General features: G+C 44.6%; 1 protein-coding gene across 1 annotated transcript in view; it reads left to right on the top strand.

Moving 5' to 3' along the window:
• Positions 1-235: 235 nt before the first annotated feature.
• Positions 236-20,154, top strand: part of MERTK (MER proto-oncogene, tyrosine kinase) — a 114,346-nt gene continuing 94,427 nt past the window's right edge. The window contains exon 1 of the mRNA XM_042933051.1: positions 236-404. Coding sequence (XP_042788985.1) covers positions 344-404 — 61 coding nt within the window. The 5' untranslated portion in view covers positions 236-343. The remainder of the gene's footprint in view (positions 405-20,154) is intronic.

The following is a 20,154-nucleotide window of genomic DNA, read 5'->3' as shown; positions in this document are numbered from 1 at the left end:
CCCCATCCCTGGCCGCCCAGCTCGGCCCATGGCCCGCCCCTCCGCACCCGTGCTGTCCAGCTCGGTCCCCTTCCTTCCCCTCGGCGGCCCGCCTCTCTGCCCTCCTTCCCGCCCCCTCCCCACCCTAACTGGCCCGGGTCCGCTCGGACTCGGCCCCCGGCCCGCCCCTTCCAGCACTAGGCGCCTCCTGCCCGCGGCGCGGCCCCGCCACTTCGGCGCTAGCTGCCCCGCCGCCGGGACTGGGCTGGCTGCTTAGCTGGCGTGCTCGACCGGGGACTGGGCAGGTTTGGGACGTCCGTCTGTCCGTGGATCGGGAGAGAATTTCCAGACGCGCTGCCCCGGGATGGGGTGGGCCGTGCTACCGCTGCTGCCGTGGTTCTTCCTCCCCGCGCTCTGGAGCAGAGGTGAGTGCGCGGGGCCCAGAGCCAGGCGCGGGGGGCCGGGGGCTCGCGGCCGGAGCTCGGGGAAGGGGGCGCGCCGACGGGGACGCGCCCGCCTGCCGGGCAAGTTTGCAAACACCTCCGCACGCCCCAGCGGTGCCAGGGCGTGGAGCGCGGGGGTCGACACCAACTCACTGATAGAGCGCCAAGGTCGGGTCGTGGGCGCGTGTCCGGGTGGAGCCAGCTAGGCGGTGGGCGCCGAGGGGTTCCCCTATACTGCAGAGGAGGAAATGGAGCTTGGCCCGGCCCGCTGCAGGTCGCCAAGTTTTCAGCCCCCGGGAACGTTGGTCGCAGATCTGGTCGGGAACGCTCTGAAAACTTTCCCCTAGACAGCGCTGCGTGGTTGGACCCCTGCTCTGTCAGTAGTCCTGGGAGCCGCGGGCTCCATCTCCCAAGGGACCGGTGCCGGGGACGAGCCGCCTGGGGAGTTGGAGTCACATTCTTGGTGCTGCGATCGACCCGGGACGGGAGTCCTCCAGGGAGGGACTGCCTGCCGTCCAGGCTGCTCCCACTGGGCCCTTATGGGCAATGTTAGCACCCCTTTACAGGGACACCCTGTGAGTGTGGGGGCCCTGGACAAAGGGGAAGCATTCTTTTAACCCCTGTTATTGCTGAACAGAATCTAATGTGCTCGGACAGCGTCTGAGTTTGTCCTGAAAATGTCGCATTCTAATGTAAGATAGTGGATTGATAAGTAGAGGCCAAGTAAGGCAGGTTCCATTCTTCATCAACTGTTTGGAGAATACGTTTTTTTTTTGTTTTTTTTTTTTTTTTATGTTTATTTTATTATTTTTGAGACAGAGAGAGACAGAGCATGAACAGGGGAGGGGCAGAGAGAGAGGGAGACACAGAATCGGAAGCAGGCTCCAGGCTCCGAGCCATCAGCCCAGAGCCCGACGCGGGGCTCGAACTCACGGACCGCAAGATCGTGACCTGAGCTGAAGTCAGACGCTCAACCGACTGAGCCACCCAAGCGACCCTGGAGAATACGTTTTTACCAAGCTAGAAGTTTGATTGCTGATGGCATTTTTTGACTAAGCTGGGAGAGAGTAACCAGGCTTTACCCAAAAGAAAAAGAAATGGTGGGGGATGCCACATCCCTGGCATTTTTCCTTAAGCTAAAAGTTTTCTATTTCAATTCAGCATGTGGTTTTTGTCTCTTTTGCCCATGAACATGACTGAATAGCTTTTACCTAATCACAAAGAACTTTTTTAAAGAATACCTGGAAAGTTCGATTAGAGTTAGGCAATTTACTTAAAATTTTTTCCTTTGAGGTTTTCCTTTGAAAGGTCAGTTGCTCAACTAAAAAATTTTTAAGCAGTGAACATTCTTGTTTTATACATTAAATTACATATGCAATTTATAATTTGGGACCACATAGTAGTTTGAAGCAAACATCAAAAGCCAAACCAATCAAAGAACTAAAACAATTCTGCTCTACATCCCCACCAAAACCCTTCAAAATTCGTCAGCATTTCTGTCAGATCCTGCTTTTCATAATCTGCCGCAAATCTCTATTTTGCTACTAGTGAGGATAGCCATACATAGTCTTGGAGGTAGTGAACGTGGTGACAATTATGGGAAAAGTAACAGAAATGATAGTTTTGGTGCTTATAAGGTATTTAAAAATGAAGCGTTTCTCTAAATTTTTTAAAAACCATAATCAAAAAACTCTTGTAGCTGACAATCAGCTTTAGTCAGATAATCCTAAAACGTCTGCTAAAACCCACCCAGAAGGAAGAATGAAAAATTTCTGTTTTTCTTCTGCCTTTTGCTTTTTATCTTGAATTTACCTGTGAGATGTGTGACAGTGTTGTATATCACTTTGCAAAAGTTTAAGCGATGGAATTAGAACAGAAGTAAAAATGCTATGGGAAGAGAGAAATTAGACTCTGTCCAGTTATAAGATTTTAGAGAGGGAGAGAGAGAGACAAGGTGAGGGATGTGTGTGTCTACAATGGAGAAGAATTGGTAAATAATTAAAATTCACATAGCACTTTAACCCAGGACTGCCCGCCCCATGCACACACATAAACACCATCCCACAAAGAATTACCCACACGTAGAACTGAAACTGCTGAACCAGAGGCATCAGGCTTTCCAATCTTTCCTTTCCGCTCAGTCTCTGATGGGGGAGCCAGTGAGCAGCAAAACCAGGCAAAGGGTGGCTCTCTAGAGGGCCAGGGAGAGGATAGAAGAGGAAAAATATAAAAGTGGATTAAAGTGAGCGAATCAGCCCATGATAAAACTGTACATGCAGCTGAACACAGTCCTTAGAACAAATTGGGCTTTTAAAACCCTTCAACATTAGCATTTTTACCCCAAACTGATGCCATAACAGATATTACAATATATTGTAAACGTTTTCCTGGGGAGAACTTGAAGTTGTCCTGTTGCTGACAGGCTTTTTGACAATGGCCTTGAATGCTTTTTGGAAGTAAGCAGGGCACATTTTAAAGATAATTTTTAAAAAGGGCGCCTGGATGGCTCAGTCAGTTGAGCAACCGATTTCAGCTCAGGTCACGGCCTCACGGTCTGTGAGTTCGAGCCCCGCGTCGGGCTCTGTGCTGACAGCTCAGAGCCTGGAGCCTTCTTTGGATCCTGTGTCTCCCTCTCTCTCTGCCGCTCCCCCACTCATGCTCTCTCTCTGTCTCAGAAATAAATAAACATTAAAAAAAATAAAAGTTTTTTAAAAGTCATTCTGGGGGCAACTGGGTGGCTCAGTCAGCTGAGTCTCAGACTCTTGATTTTGGCTCAGGTCATGATCCCAGGGTTGTGGGATCAAGCCCTGCATCGGTCTCCATGCTGAGTGTGGAGCCTGCTTGGAATTCTCTCTCTCTCTCTCTCTCTCTCTCTCTCCCTCTCCCTCTCCCCCTCCCTCTTTCTCTCTTTCTTCCTTCTCTCCCCCACTCCTCTTTATCTCTCTCTCTCTCTCTTAAATGAAAAAGCAAAGAAATAAAGTCATTCTGATCTACTTTCTTTTTAAAAAGAATTTTTTTAATGTTTATTTATTTTTGAGAGAGAGAGCACAAGTGGGGGAGGGACAGAGAGAGAGGGAGAAACAGAATCTGAAGCAGGCTCCAGGCTCCAAGCTGTCAGCACAGAGCCTGATGCGGGTTTGAACCCACAAACTGTGAGATCATGACCTGAGCTGAAGTTGGACGCTTAACTGACTGAGCCTCCAGGTGCCCCCTGATCTACTTTCTTAAAGTGATGACTGAAACACAGATATGTTTAAAAATTAACAGTAACTATGTTTTTCAATTTTAATTTTAGAAATAATTTCCAGATTGGGGTGCCTGGGTGACTCAGTCGATTAAGCATTCAACTTCAGCTCGGTCATGATCTCACGGTCTGTGAGTTCAAGCCCCGCATCAGGCTCTGTGCTGACAGTTCAGAGCCTGGAGCCTGCTTCAGATTCTGTGTCTCCCTCTCTCTCTCTGCCCCTCCCCCACTCACACTCTGTTTCTGTCTCTCAAAATAAAAATAAACATTAAAAAAAAATTAAAAAAAAAAAAGAATTTCCAGATAATCTGAAGAGCAGGGCCAGTGAGTTGCCAGTCAGAGCTGGTTACGAACAGGTTGAATCTTAAGATGCCTGTGAATTGGGAACATGCTACCAGGTAGAAAAGCTGAGCCAGGATGTTGGTTCCCTCCCCAACCTGCAAATGGACACATATTTGTAACTGCTGCTTCCTATGTAATAGCCAGGATGAGCTTTTGAAGATGAACTGGATTGTGTTGTCCCCTGGTTTAAAATCCTCCAGTGGCTTCCCATTCCTGACCAGGGTTTGCAAAGTTGCCAGGAGCCCCCTCCCCACTCCCCCTGCCTCATTTCTAGTTCTGATGTTCACTCTGCTCCAGCTATAAGCGTCTGTCTAGCATTTTTGCATTGGCTGTTCCCTCTAGCTGGACTCTAACCCAAGATCTCTCTATGCCAGCTCCTTCTTACAGTTTGGGTTTCAGCTCAGATGTCCCCCTTGAAGAGGCCTTCCCTCACTCCCACCCCAGACAGAGCTGCGCGCGCGCCATTGGGTTTAATTTCCTGATAACACTTTTCACGACGTGATGGTGAGATGGTGCCCTGCTCCACCCATTTCAGATGCTCTGTGAGTGTGTGTGAATGGTATCGGAGAACCAGGAACCTGTGGGTCTCACCATGTGCTCCTCCCCCTCTGTCTTTCTGCTGGCTCACCCAGAAACAGAATTGCTGCAGCTCTCATGCCCTTGTGCTTGGGGCTTGGTTGACAAAAAACAGCCTTATATTTTGCTGTGATGTCAAAGAATGATTTCATTACAAGGACACTTAAGACATTGAAAGAAGATAGATTTTTGGACTATATTAACCCAATATAGCACTATTAACATTTTATATTCTCTTTACTGTTCCAACTAGAGGGGAAAAAAAGTCCAAATCTGATTTTTCAGTTTAAAAACACAGTGTTAGCAGCTCCTTGTTGGGGGCAGCTTGCCTGATCTCTAGTTAGCTGTGATCCTGAGTGCCTTGACTTTGACCGGTTGTCACTAGTTTAATCTTAACCCAAGCGTCTGGGTTGGTATGCATCTCAGCGGGAGGTTAATGAGTAAAAAAACTGAAAAAAGCTGGTTCACCACCTGAGCTTCTTTGGACTGGGATGAAAATGTTAACGGGGTGCTGGGTGGGCAGTGAGCTGGGCTTCATGTCCCACCTACCTGGCCTCTGTGGAGCCCTGGGGGCTGTGGGTAACTGTCAGGACCTCAGTTTCCACTCTGATATTCACAGAACTGGCGGAAGGATGAAATGAGCTAAGGGGACACCGGGAATGCTCCAAAAATGTTCGCGATCACTGCTGATGGTTCCCTTCTGTTCTTTTGAACTCAGATTTTGTAGAACTGTTTTTCCTAGACAAAAGGCATTGGGGGAAAGGTTCTTGTTTTCTAGCTGAAATGAAGCCTAAATTACAGCTCGAAATATGAGAACGGAGCCGTGGATCACCCTCCACCATTCAGAGCACTTTCGTGAAGGGGCTGTCCGTATCATCCTAGAGCCCTATAACAGCCAGCTCCCTGCTACCGCTCTTGAGGGCTTTGTCCCCAGTAGTCCTGCCAGCAGAACCCAGGCTTGTCACTTGTCACCTGAGGCAGGGCCTGCCTGCTGCCACCCCCTCCTGCCTTTCCCCTCCCCTTACCTTCACTTGTGGAGTTCAGACTTAACAAAGTACAGGAATAGCTTCCTGTCCTGTGCCTCTCAGGAAGGTATAAAAATGAAGTCCAATTCCAGCTCAACTTTTCCCACAAAACTCTACTCGCAAGTGGGTATGGTTTGTTTTCATTTTTGCATTTGTCTTAGTTTTGTTGTTTTTGAATCTAAACATCCAGGTAATCCCTTTCCTTTCTATCCCCGAAAACTAGGTCTCCCAATTGATACAACATGGATGCAACATGAGGCTCAGTTTCTTAGATTAAACTGTGTGCGCGTCTGAGCCTGTGTGTGTGCAGGTGGTCCTCAAGCAAATGGAATGGGCAGGGAGCCCCAGATGCACTCCTGCTCCCAGACGCTTCCTGTTTGGTGGTGGCAAGTGTGAGCCATCCCCCAGGCACCCTGAGGGAAGCCCTGACTCCTCTCTGCCTCCTACACTCTGGGCATTTGCTAACCCCTGATGGGGAAGTAACCTGTTCTGTCTCTTCTACACCCTTTCCCTGTTCTACTCCCTCTGCCTCCAGCTGAAGGCTGAACGTGCAGCCTGGCAGGGGGTGAGAATTCCATCAGGGTCTGTGGGCCCCTCTTGGACAGCAAAAGTATTGCAAGTACCTGGCCACCCTGGCACTTCCTCCCTGGGAGGCCTTTGCCTGACTTGCAGCCGTTGAACCGTATACAAGATTCTTTTTTTATTTTTTTAATTTGATATCTTTTTTTAAAAAATATTTATTCATTTTGAGAGAGAGAGACACACACAGAGCACGAGTCGGGGAGGGGCAGAGAGAAAGGGAGACACAGAATCCAAAGCAGGCTCCAGGCTCTGAGCTGTCAGCACAGGGCCCGACACGGGGCTCAAACTCACGAACTATGAGATCATGACCTGAGCCGAAGTCAGATGCTTAACCGACGGAGCCACCCAGGCACCCCAAACTGTGTAGAAGATTTTTAACTGCAGCAAGGTCCAGGCTTTCCCCAGTTTTGTGAGACCTCTCGACTCGGCCGCAGCAGCACTTGGAATAGCTGGGCATCCCTCTCTTCTTGGCAACACTGCTGTTTACATTCTCTGGTCCTCTGCAGTCTGCAGGATCCAGCAGGCATGACCTGTGACCTGCTGGGGAAGCCTTAGGCTGCCACGTCCAGGTCACCTCCTCAGTTTCTGGTGTGTGGGTTTTTTTTTGTTTTGTTTTGTTTTTTTAATGTTTATTTATTTTTGAGAGAGAGAGAGAGAGCACTCACAAGCAGGGGAGGATAGAGAGAGAGGGAGACACAGAATCCAAAGCAAGCTCCAGGCTCCGAGCAGTCAGCACAGAGCCTGATGCGGGGCTCGAACTCATGAACCTTGGGATCCTGACCTGAGCCAAAGTCGGACGTTTAACCAACTGAGCCACCCAAGCACCTCCCCCCCTTTTTTTTAAATTTAATTTTACTTATTTTGAGAAAGATACAGAGAGCAAGCGGGAAGGGATGAGAGAGAAGGAGACAGAATCCCAAGCAGGCTTCATGTTGTCAGGGCAGAGCCCGATGAGGAGCTCGAACTCATGAACCATGAGATCATGACCTGAACTGCAATCAAGAGTCATATGCTCAACCGACTGAGCCATCCAGGCGCCAGTCAGTTCCTGGTGTTTTAAGGTGATAAATGAAGAAAGGGTAGTGTTTTAAAAATGTTTATTTCCTATTGAGGGGAGGGGGAGGGGGACAGAGGATCCAAAGCAGGTTCTGTGCTGACAGCAGAGAGCCAGAGGGGCTGGAACTCACCAAACATGAGATCATGACCTGAGTTGAAGTCGGACCCTTAACTGACTGAACCACCCAGGCATCCCAGGGTGATTCTGTCTTACACATTTCATAGAGAAACCTATACTTAATTCTTTCACTTAATGGCAAAATGGATTTTCCGTGAGTTTTGGGGGTGATGGGGGAGGAGCAGAAGGGGAGGAAGAAAAAGAGAGGAGGCAGATGTTGACTTTAGTTTGAATCAAGATCATATAGGAGAAGTTTTACGCCCCAGACTTAGAATGTTTGAGAGACTTCTGCTTGGAGAAAACCCGTTTCATTACATATCTCAATGTATGTATAGGTTTTTGTGGCAGGAAATTTTGTGCTCCTATATGTCCCCTTGTACCCATTCGCTAGTGGTGTCTTCTGGGTACTTCTCAGTTCCTTCAAAGGTGCTGTCTGGCGTCTGCAGAGTAAGCCAAGGCCCCAGCCAGAGCTGATCATTGCAGCATTCGTGCACTGCCCTGGCTCACTTGGGGTCTCAGGTTGTCGTTTGACGATCAGGCAAAAGCTCTCAGACAGATCTCTTTTTGTGTAATCTGCTGTTTTGGGAGGGGTGGGGGAGCTCCAGTTACCTCAGCATTTAGGGACAACAAACAGCTTAGAATGTGCCTTAGCTGTGGTCTTGCCTCTCATTAGACACACAAAGGAAAGCCTTGTTTATCTTGGAGAAGCGATTGTTTTGCTATTTTAAGCTTCAGGGCGTATTAAAGCTATTAAGAGTAGACTGGCCTCATTATGGTTTTTGAAAATGACCTTTTTTTTTTTTTTTACAAGTCAGAACAAGCTGTCTTGGTGGAGAATATTAGAACATGGACTCAAACTTGCTGAAAGTTGTTTTCTGTCCCGGCACTACTTGGTGAATGCACAGTGAGGTGATAAATATTCATGGGCTCCCTAGTGCTGCCTGTTTCTGCAGGGCTGGTGTTCCACTGCATTACATGGCAGGCTGCCTCCACACAGGAAGTGAAACCCGCTTTTAAGCCTTTTTTTACCATTCTGGCTCATGATTTGAGGATTTGTTGATGGAAACAATGTTCTTTGAAAGTTTTGTAGCAAAGCAAAAAGGAAGTTCATTGGATTTAGTATTACATCTAAAGCATGAGTTAAAAAACATAACCACTTTGGGAGTCCAGAGGTGTAAATTCTCATCTCCGTTTTGATATTAACTTGTAGGGACACCTTTCTGAAACTCCAAATCCCCACTGATCAAATGGAAGGGCAGATAAGGGATTCTGGGGCCCTTTCTGGGAAGAAAACAGATTCCATCTGAAGGGCAGAGGTGGGGTGGGACCCTTGCTCACTGTGGTTCTAGATACAGTGCCTTAGCATGAGTGTCAACCTCTCAACCCGGTGCCAGACTCTGGCTGTGAGTGTCCTCAGGCCCCAGCCCAGAAATGGGGCCAGAGGCAATACAGAGTATTTCTTAAAAATGAGTCATGGCAGTGGGTTCTTTTCTGTGGGCAGATGCCATTCCCTGCGGCCTGAGATGTCTGTGCTCCCGTGAAATTCCCCCTCCAGCCCTGTCTGGGTTAATAGAATAGTTTAGAAACGTGGATGTATATTTCTGAGAATACTGGACCTGTCCAAACAGATTATGGCTTCTTCCTGTCAAATCTGCAGGCAGTGTGGACTCTTGGGTTCTGGAAGGCATGGGGATAATTAGAGAGTCTTTCTGGGCTGGGCAAAGTAGAGCATGTCTCCCCAGGGTGCACAACAGAATCCCTAGGGTCCAGGGGGAGTTCTGTATCATTTAAAAAAATTCTGTTCATTTAATATCATGATGTCATTTTATATCTGGAAATTAAATAAGTATTTTATAGTATGAATTGTAGGATGTAAAGCTCCCAAGCATTTTGGCTGGGAGGATAAGGAGAAAGTCAACTAGGAAGCTTTTTCAAAATATAGAAGCCCAGGCCCCACCTAGGACCTATGGACTCAATCTTTAGGGTGCAACCCTACTCAGTAGAAGGCTGAGCCATTCTTTTTTTTTTTTTTTTAATTTTTTTTTTTTAACGTTTATTTATTTTTGAGACAGAGAGAGACAGAGAGTGAACAGGGGAGGGTCAGAGAGAGAGGGAGACACAGAATCTGAAACAGGCTCCAGGCTCTGAGCTGTCAGCACAGAGCCCAACGTGGGGCTCGAACTCACGGACCGTGAGATCATGACCTGAGCCGAAGTCGGACGCTTAACCGACTGAGCCACCCAGGCGCCCCGAAGGCTGAGCCATTCTGTACACATCTCTTGTTCCACTCCACCAATGCGGTGCATCTGATCCTCAAGGAGGAGTGGGAAGCCTTGCACCTTCCCCCCACTGGAATCCCCCATTGCTCCCCACTCCAGTCTCCTCCCCTCCCCTCACCTCCCCCAGAGAAGACCACTCCCCCACACCGGGTGATTTAATCCCCATGCACCTCTTTACCCTTTGACCACACATAATTGAATTGGTAACACTTTCCAGTGTTGTTTGACACCATGTCAGGTAGGGTCTCCTTCTGGTTGCATGTAACAGAGAACTTCTCTTCAGTGGCTCAACCAAAAGGAAAGTGTTTCTCTCTTGCCATGAGCAGTCTGAGGATGGCCAGGCTGGGGTTGGGGCGGAGGCTCCACGATGTGGTCAGGAACCTGGCTCTTCTTGGCTCTTTATTCTGCCTTCTTTAGTGGCTGGTTTTCGTGCTCATGGTCTCCACGTGGATGGTGCCTCTCTGGGCCTTCCATTTGCATTCCAGGAAGAAAGAATAGGGGAGGACAAAAATGCAACCAGTTTCATAGCAGCCGAGTCTGCCCTTTTCAGGCCATAAGAAGATGATGGCTTTATGTGAAGCCCCAAGCGGTGGACTTCAGCTTGGCTTTCCTGGCTGGGCCAAGCTGTAAGGAATAGCGACATATTTATTATGTGTGTGCTTTCTTTCAGCTTGCTTTCTCACTTTGTGTTAAGTTTGCTAGTCTCCTCTGGGTTGAACAGTGCTGCCCCAGTTTATTTACCTTCATAGGCAACTATGCGGGTAACGGTAGTTTATTTATCCACTCTCCTTTTTCTGGGCACTGAAGAATTTTGTTGTTGTTGTTGTTGTTGTTTTCTGTTACAAGCAGTGTTGCCATAACTATGCCTGTTTTTAATCTTGTGTTTATAGAGGTTTAATTCGCGATAGTAAAGTGTCCAGTTTGATGAATTTTAGCAAACATGTATCAAAACCACTATCCCAGTTAAGTTAGCCAGGAACTTGGGTGCGTGTCTCACTGTGGACATGCGTGAGTCTCTAGGGGTGGAAATGTTGAGTTGTAGGATAGATGCATTTCAGCCTCAAAGTATACTGCCAGATGATTAGAGCGGAGAAAAGCCTTCTTTCTGCACGTCTTACAGGTATGTTATTGCCGTGGAAGATCTCGGTTGAGGCGTTTCTCCAATATCTTGAGAATTCTCTAGATAGGTCAGGTAATGCTGCTCAGGGCTGGTAGTAGTCAGGTTGCAAAGCAGGCTGAGACCATCTTGGCATCACCCACTGGCCCTCCAGGCTCACCACCCAGCGCCCCATCCCCAGCCTTGCCTCTGGCACACTGGAGCCCTGTTCTGCCCAGCCCTGAGAAACAACCACAAGCAGGGGCTCAGGAGCTGGGCTCTGAATGTGGCCGGTGAGGTGAGGATAGGTGGCACCGGGAGAAGTCCCTTCATTTCTTCCTGTGTGTGAAGATCTGCGTGAGTTGTTTAGCACCTATGAGCCTCAGTCTGCTGCTCTGAACTGGGAACAGCAATACTCCCTGCCCAGGATCAGAGAAGATTGTGTAAGTGGAAAGGCTGGCAGAGAGTGAACGTTAAGGAGATAATAATCAAGTGCTGCAGCCTTTGCCTCTTACCCAACAGAAGATGCTAAACATAGTTGGATTTTTAAAATTAAACTTTTAATTTTGAGATCAGTTTAGATTGTCATGCTACGTCTAAGAAGAAGTAATACAGAGAAGCCCCCATGTACCCATTACCTAGTTTCCCCCAAAGAGTAGCATCTTAGAAAACTGTGGAACAAGCTCACAAGCGAGATATTGATGTCGTGTACTCCACCGCCCCAGGACCCCTCGTTGTTGCCCATGTCCCTCTGCCTGCTCACCTCCCTCACCCCTGGCAATCACTAACCGGTTCTCCATTTCTGTAGTTTTGTCACTTCAAAAATGCTATACAAATGGATTTGTACTGTATTCATTTTCCATTTGCTGCTATGACAAACTACCACCAACTTAGTTACGCAAAACGACAAAATACTGTATCATGTTGCATTTCGGTAAGTCAGAACCGTGACATGGGCCTCCCTGGGGCTAAAATCAGGGGGGCCGCAGGGCTTCCTCCCTTTCTGGAGTCTGTAGGGAGAGTCTGTTCCCTTGCTTTTTCTCACTTCTAGAGGCCGCTCACAGTCCTTGGCTCCTGGCCCTTTGCTCCAGCCTCAGAGCCAGCAAGCGTGGGCTGGATCCTTCTCGCACGGCACCACTGATGTGAACTCTTCTGCCTCCCTTGGAGGCCCTGGAGATGGCACGTTCTCCACAGCATCTGGTGATGTCACTGTTTTTAATTTTTGCCATCCTGACAGGTATGAGGTGATATCACACTGTGGTCTTAATTTGCATTCCCTTAATGGTTTACGACATTGAACGCTTTTTCATGAGCGATCTGCCATCCATGTATGCTCTTTGGTGAAGCAATTTTTCATGTCCTTGCCCATTTTCTAGTCGGGTTATTTGTTTTTTATTGAGTTTTTGAGGGTTAATTATGTAGATACTAGTGCTCTGTCGGATACATGGTTTGCAAATAATTTCTCCTAGTCTGTAGTCGTGTTTTTTTATGCTTTTAACAGTGTCTTGTGCAGAGTGGACATTTTTAATTTTGATGAAATTCAATTTGTCCGTTTTTCTTGTTATGAATTACATTCTTGGTGTCAAGCGTGAGACTCTTTGCCTAACCCTAGATCCTGAAATTTTTCTCCTCTTTTTTCTAAAAGTTTTACAGGCTTATGTTTGACATTTAAATCTGTGGCCCGTTTTTAGTTCATTTTTGAATAAAGTGTAAGACTTGAGTCAAGTTAAAATTTTTTTGCCTATACATATCCACTTGTTCCAGCATCATTTGTTTAAAATGCTATCTTTCCTCCATTGAATTGCTTTTGACCTTTGCCAAAAACCAGTTGGGTATATTTGTGTGAATCTATTTCTGGTTCTCTTCTGTTCCATTGAGCTGTGTGTCTATATCTCTGCCAGTACTATCCAGTTTGATTATTGTAGCTATGTAATAAGGTTTGAAATTGGAGAGACTGATTCCTCCCATTTCATTCTTCGTTTTCAAAATTGTTTTAGCTATTCTAGATCCTTTGCCTTTCCACACAAATTTTAGAAATATATTAGTTTTATCTACAAAAAATCTATCTGGGAGTATGTGCTTTTTGTGACTGACATCAAATATGTTGTTTTGACAACAACAAATTCTCCAATTCTTGACATCAACTGGGTGCCCTACAATTCAATTCAGTTCTGACACTAACTGCCTGGAGTTAGTGTAGACCTTACAGGTTAAGGACTCAATCTCATAAGACCACCCCCACTGCAGACACCAACTCAAATGAAATATGTGGGCTGCCCACATTTCTGCCCAGCTGACTACAAATTCAGTGGTTCCCATGCCATTCTTTCCCCTTCAGGTTTCATAGTTCACTAGAATGACTCAGGAAAGCACTCTTCTTATGATTACAGCTTTATTATAAATGATACAACTCAGGAAAAAACAAATGGAAGAGATACATAAGGCAAGGTCGAGGGGAAGAGGTTCAGAACTTCAATACCTTCTCTGGGTGTACCACCCTCCCAGCATATAGACGTGTTCACTAACTCAGAAGCTCCCTAAACCTTGTTGCTTAGGAATTTTATATGGGGTTTCATTACATGAGCATGACTGTTTAAATCATTGGTCATTAGTGACTAAACTCAATTTCTAGCCCCCGTCTCCTACCCTGAGGTTGAGCATGGGGCAGAATATTCTAACCCTCTAATCCCATGTTCTTCTAATGACCAGCTTCCATCCTGAAGCAATCTAAGGGTCCCACCCTAAGTCACCTCATTAGCATGAACTCAGATGTGTTCCAAAGGTGCTCATTATGAATAACAAGAGACATTCCTATCATCCAGGAAATTCTAAGCATTTTAGGCTGTGAGGAACTGGGGACAAGGACCAGATATATGTATTTTTATTATACTGCAGTCTGTGTATCACTTTGAGGAGAATTTATATCTTTACAATGTTGAGATTTCCAATTTATGAACACAGTATGTCTCTCCATTTATCTAGATGTCTTATTTCTCCTATCAGTGCTTTATACTTTTCAGGATATGCGTTCTGTATGTGCTTTGTTAGATTTATACCTAAGTATTTCATCATTTGTGAGTGATTGTAAAAGGTATTGTATTTTTCATTTTGATGTCTATGTGTTCTTACTTAGTATATAGAAGTAAAATAACTTTTGTATATTTATCTTGTATCCTGTGACATTGATGAAATTGGTTTAGTCTCAAGGACCTTTTTTTGCAGATTCTGTGGGATTTTCTATGTAGACAATCATACCTGCAAATGTGACTGTTTTATTTCTTCCTTTCTGGTCTTTCCTTTCCTATACTTTTTATTTCTTTTTCTTGCTCTACTGCATTGGCTAGAACTTTCAGCACTATGTTGACTAAGAATAGAGAAAGCAGACACCTTGCTTTGTTTCCCCCAAGAGGGGAAGTAAAATGATAGCTATTGGTTTTTTGTAGATGTTCTTTATCAAGTTAAGCAAATTCTCGTCTCCTATTTTCTTAAAAATCATGAATGGGTGTTGAATGGCTGCTGGACTTTATTAAATGGTTGATATGATTATGTTGTTTTTCTTCTTTAGCCTGTTAATATGGTGGATGACACAGATTGATTTTCATATATTGAACGAACTTCCTATCCATGGAATAAATTCCACTTGGTCTTGGTACATAATTCTTTCTATAAATTGTTGAATTCCATTTGCTGATATTTTGTTAAGGAATTTTTGCACCTATATTCACAAAGAATGTTGATCTGTACATTTTCTGTACTGTATTTGTCTAATTTTGATATCAGGGCAACAGGACTAATATATTGGCAGTTGTCCTCTCCTCTTCTAGTTTCTGGAAGATAGTGTGTGGAATTTGTGCTAATTCTTCTTTAAGCATTTGGTGTCATTTTCCAGTGAAACCGTGTGAGCCTGGAAATTTGTTTTTGGGGGAGTTTTTTAGATTATGAATGTAATGTCCTTAATTAGTTATAGTGCTATTCAAATTATCAGTTTCATATTGGGTGAGTTATAGTAGTTTGTTTTTGGTGGAATTAGTCCATTTCCTCTATGCTGTCAAATTCATGTGTAGAGCTGTTCATAGTATTTAGTTACTTTCCTTTTGATGTCTGTATGGTCAATAGTAATATTCCTTATTTCATTCTTGATATTAGTAATTTGTGTCTTTTTTTTTTCTTTGTAAGTCTTACTGGAGATTTATCAACTTTACTGATCTTTTCAAACAACCAGCTCTTTGTTTCACTAATTTTCTCCATTGCTTTTCTTTTTTCAATTTCACTTCTCATATTTATTATTTTTTGTTTTGCTCTTCCTTGTCGGTGTTCTGAGCTTAGATTACTGAATAAATTTTCCCCTCAGCATTGTGCTGTGTTTCATAAATTTTGATATGTTGCATCTTCATGTTCATTCAGTTCAGTATATATTTGTTTACTTCCCTTGAGACATCCTCTTTGATCCATAGATTATTTAGAAGTTTCATTTGCAAGTATTTGGAGAATTTCCTCTTACCTTTCTGTTATTTGTAATTATTTCTGTTGTGGTCAGAAAGCACAGAGATTTTAAATCTTTTAAGTTTGGTGAGATTTGCTTTACGGCCCAAGATATGGTTTATCTTGGTTTATATTCCAACATCATTTGGAAAGAATGTGGATTCTGCTGTTGTTGGGTGGAATGTTCTATAAATGTAGACTAGATTCTTTTCATTGGCAATGTCATCAAGTTCTTCTGTATCCTGGCTTATTTTCTGCCAGTTATTTGATCAGTTCTTGAGAGATGGTGACGTCTCCAAATACAATTCTTGATTTGTTTATTTCTCCTTTCAATTATATCAGTTTTTGCTTCACATATTTTTCAGCTCTTTGGTTTGGTATATATTTATTTAAGACTGCTATGTCTTCTTGGTAGATTGAGTCTTTTATCATTATATAATGTGCCTTTGTGTCTGTGGTAATCTTCTTTGCTTTGAAATCTACTTTATGTGATATCATGTAGCTAGCCTGCTTTCTTTTAATTAATGGTTGAATGATATATCTTCTTATGAGTTCAACTTACCTACGTCATTATATTTGGCATGAATTTCTTATAAACAGCAGATAGCTGGGTAATGTTTTCTAATCTACTGTGTTAATCTTGGTCTTTAAATGTATTTAAATCATTTACATTTAATGTAATTGTTGATATATTATGTGTTGAAGTTTTACCAGTTCAAGGGAATTATAGAATCCCTACCTCCTTTTAAATTCCTTTGCTTCCCCATTTAAACCATAATTATCTTGGGGCGCCTGGGTGGCTCAGTCGGTTGAGCGTCCAACTTCAGCTCAGGTCATGATCTCACAGTTCGTGGGTTCGAGCCCTGCATCGGGCTCTGTGCTGACAGCTCAGAGCATGGAGCCTGCTTCAGATTCTGTGTCTCCTTCTCTCTCTGCCCCTCTCCTGCTCACACTCTGTCTCTCTCTCCTTCAAAAATAAATAAACATTAAAAAAAATTTTTTTAAACCATAATTATCTTAAATATCTCTTCCTCATTTGTAGAACTATATCAGATAGTGTTACAATTTTTCTTCAACCATCAAGCATAATTTAGAAAATTCAAGAGGAGGAAGGTCTGTCGCATTGACAAATATTTTTGCTTTGTGTGTTTTTTTCCTCTCTTCTGATGATTCAAATTTCCTTCTTTTATTGTTTTCTTTCTGCTTAGAGAATTTCCTTTAGCTATTTTTTTTTTTAATTTTTAAAAATATTTTGTTTATTTTTGAGTGTGAGAGTATGAGCGGGGAGGCGGGGGGAGAGATAGAAAGAAAGGCCAACAGAAGATCTGAAGCAGGCTCTGCGCTGACAGCAGCAAGCCCGATGCAGGGCTCCAACTAACAAACTGAGATCATGACCTGAGCCAATGTCGGACGCTCAACCAAATGAGCCGCCCAGGCGTCCCTACTTTAGCTGTTTTTTAAGAGTAGGTCTGCTGTTGACAAATGCTTAGGTTTCCCTCATCTGAGAATATTTTGGTTTCCTTTTCATTTCTGAAGAATTCTGAGTTGACAGTTCTTTTAGTACTTACAACATTATGCCATTTCCTTCTGTCTTCCATGGTTTTTGATGTGAAATACACTACCATTTGAGTTGTTTTTTTCCTCTATTGGTCAGGCATCATCACCCTCTCTCATTTCTTTCAAAATGTTTTCTTTGTCTTTACTATTCAGAAGTTTTGACTATGATGTATCTTGGTGTGGATATTTGGGGGGGGGGCTATCTTATGTTCACTCAGATGTTTGACTTTGTAGGTTTATAGTTTGTGTCAGGTTTAGGTAACTTTCAGCATTATTTCTTCGAGTCCTTTTTCATTTTTACTCTCTTCTTTTTCCTCTCCTTCCAGGACTCTGATAATATAAATGTTAGATTTTTAGTAATAGTCCTACAGATTCGAGAATCTCTGTTTGTTTTTTCTCAGTCTCTTTTCTCTCTGTTCTTCACATTGGATAATTTTCTATTGTTCTGTCTTCCAGTTCACCGATTCTTTCCTCTGCCCCTCTCTTCTGCTATTGAGCCCATACACTGAGTTTTTTATTTGGGTTATTGTATTTTTTAGTTGAAAGTTTACATTTTTTAAATATGCATCTTTGATTTCTTTGCTGTGACTTTATATTTCTTTGCTGAGGCTTTCTATTTTCTCATGTGTTTCATGTTCATACTTGCTCATTGGAGTCTTTTTATTATTCTTTCTTTAAAACCTTTTTCAGAGGTGCCTGGAAGGCTCAGTTGGTTGAGTGTCCTACTCCTGATTTCGGCTCAGGTCATGATCTCATGGTCATGGGATAGAGCCCCATGTAGGGCTCTGCTGAACATGGAGTCTGCTTAGTATTCTCCCTCTTCCTCTCTCTTTCCCCCCCCCCCCACCAAAAAGTCTTTTTCAGACAATTCTCTGTCACTTTGGTATTAGTATCTCATTGAGTTTGAGATTGAATTTTTTATTGAAACCTAAAAATTTCCAGTATTATATTATGAGACTCTGGCTCTTGTTTTTATCTTTTATTCTTTTGTTATACCTGGTTTCCTCTCAACTGCTCTGGCTGGGAAGAGGTATGCTGCTTCTTTACTGCCTGGTGAGGGTAGAATTCTGGGTTCTCCATTCAGCCTCCATTGGCATCTGAGTGTGAGTAACTGCTGGTCAGAGGTGGGTGGGAGTTCTGGCTGTCCATTAGGTTTCTACTGATACCTTCTGTCTGGGAAGGGATGGAGTGCCTTATTACTTCCCAACTGTTCCCCACCTTACCCGCACTGACAGTAGGGGGAGGGGAGGGATGGCCTCACTGGGCAGTAGTGAAAGCCCTGACTCTCTACTAGGCCTTCTCTGAAACCATCCCAGTGAGGACCGGGAGGCATGCCTCATTACTGGCAGGTGGGAGTAGAAGTCCAGGCTCCCCACAAGCCAGTGAGGATGAAAGTCCCAGCTTTCTACTTGGCCCTTTCTGATACCACCCAGTGGAATAGTTGTGGCACCGCCTTTCAACCTGATAAGGGTGCAAGTCCTGGCTCCTCATTTAACCTGTGCTGGCATGAGTGGAGATGGGACCATAGTTTTTTCTGGGTGGTTTGCCTGAAGGAGAGCAGTTTGTGGTCTGTCTTCTGTCTTGATGGGCTGCCCCTTTCCTGGTCTTTTGACTCTGGAGAACTGGCTTTTGTTTTTGATTTTGTGTTTTTGTTTGTGTGTTTTGTTGGTGGTGGTGGTCTTTGCCTGTGAACATTTCCAACTTGAGACACGTGGAGCCGAAGGAAAACCCAGGGAAATCGTCATCACAGTGTTCTAGCACCCTGAAGTCCTTAGTCAGTCTGCCTTCTCTCCACTTTTCAGGGTTGTTGGTAGTGGCTTTGTTTGTTTAATGTTTGTTTCCATTGTTTTTATGTGTACTTAGTGGGAAGAGTAAGGAAAAGTATATCTGTTTTTGGACAGAATTCTGTGCCCTCTGTCATTTGGGAAAGAGATTAACAAACTATTCTTGTTAGGTGTTTGCTGTTCCAGAAATAGTCACATTTTATTTCTTCTTTTTTTTTAAGTTTATTTACTTATTTTGAGAGCGAGATAGTGCAGGTGGGGGTGGGTGAGGGAGGGCAGAGAGAGGGGGAGGCAGAGAATCGCAAGCAGGCTCCACACTGTCAGCACGGAGCCCGATGTGGGGCTCAAACTCACGAAACGGTGAGATCATAGGCTGAGCCGAAACCAAGAGTCGGATGCTTAAATGACTGAGCCACCCAGCCGCTCCTAGAAATAGTCACATTTTTAAAGGAAATAATTGTTTCTTTAAAATAATGGTTTTCATTAATAGGCATTCAGGTATTGGTGGGCCGGAGCATAGTGTCGGGGGTGGCATGATGGAGGAATTAAACTTGGAGACTGAGAGTCTCTCCTATATGTTGTGAAAGCCACATCTGGTCCTTGGGGAGAATCAGCCCCAAACGCCCAGGGGACAACTGCTTCACCACTCTGGCCAGAAAGCGTTCCTTCAGCCTTTCCGTGATACTTGGTGTCCTGCCAAAGGGGGAAGAGAAGGAAAACCCTTAGTTAAGTAAACATATATTCATATTTCACTGCAGGAGGCTGCATGGTCTAAGTCAGCATAACTGGTCCCATATGTTCAGCACTGATGGTCCAGACATGACTAGTTGCACCTTCAAAACAAGACGGATCAGATGTTTCATGTTATGAAAATCTTAACTGCCATTCATTGCATGTCTGTGCATGCCAGGCATTGCACAGAGCTTTACGTGTAGTGTTCTGCTATTATCTCTGACAGAAGGAGGTGTTATGTGTCTTGCTTTCCAGATGAGGAGACTGACTCTCACATGGACAAGTGACTTGCACAGGTCATTTGGCCTCTGCGCGGGGCTAAATCTTGCTTCTTTGACTTCAGGGTTCTTTTTTTTTTTTTTTTTTGAGAGAGAGAGAGAAAGAAAGACAGAACATGGGAGGGGCGGGGTGGGGGGGGACAGAGGATCCAAAGCTGACAGCAGAGAGCCCAATTCAGGGCTTGAACCCATGAACCTGAGCGGAAGTCAGACGCTTAACACACTGAGCCACCCGGGGCCCCCCAGGGTAAAGGGTTTACATTTTTCTCTTATTAAGTATTGTTGTTCCTCTTTATCAATTGAGAAACCTTCATGTTTACATAAAGTGACACAAAACTAAGTAGCAAGGTTCTGTTTGTTCTTGGTTTGGCCTCAGCCGGCCATGGGGGTGGGGAAGGAGCCCTTAAACTAGATGACAGGGAAGCTGCCGAGGGACATGATTCAAATAGCAGCCAGAAGGACGGGGGTGAGGCTGGGGCGGTGGGGGTCCAGGTATGGCCCTTTCTCTTAGAGGCGGACACAGGGCGCTGCAGGGGAAGGGACGGGGTGCGGCCTCCAAAAGCCTTTTTGTAAACTGCAAA

Source organism: Panthera leo, chromosome A3 (genome assembly GCF_018350215.1).
Source record: "Panthera leo isolate Ple1 chromosome A3, P.leo_Ple1_pat1.1, whole genome shotgun sequence".
In the NCBI taxonomy this organism is placed as follows: Eukaryota; Metazoa; Chordata; class Mammalia; order Carnivora; family Felidae; genus Panthera; species Panthera leo.
This window is presented reverse-complemented; position numbering and strand designations above follow the sequence as displayed.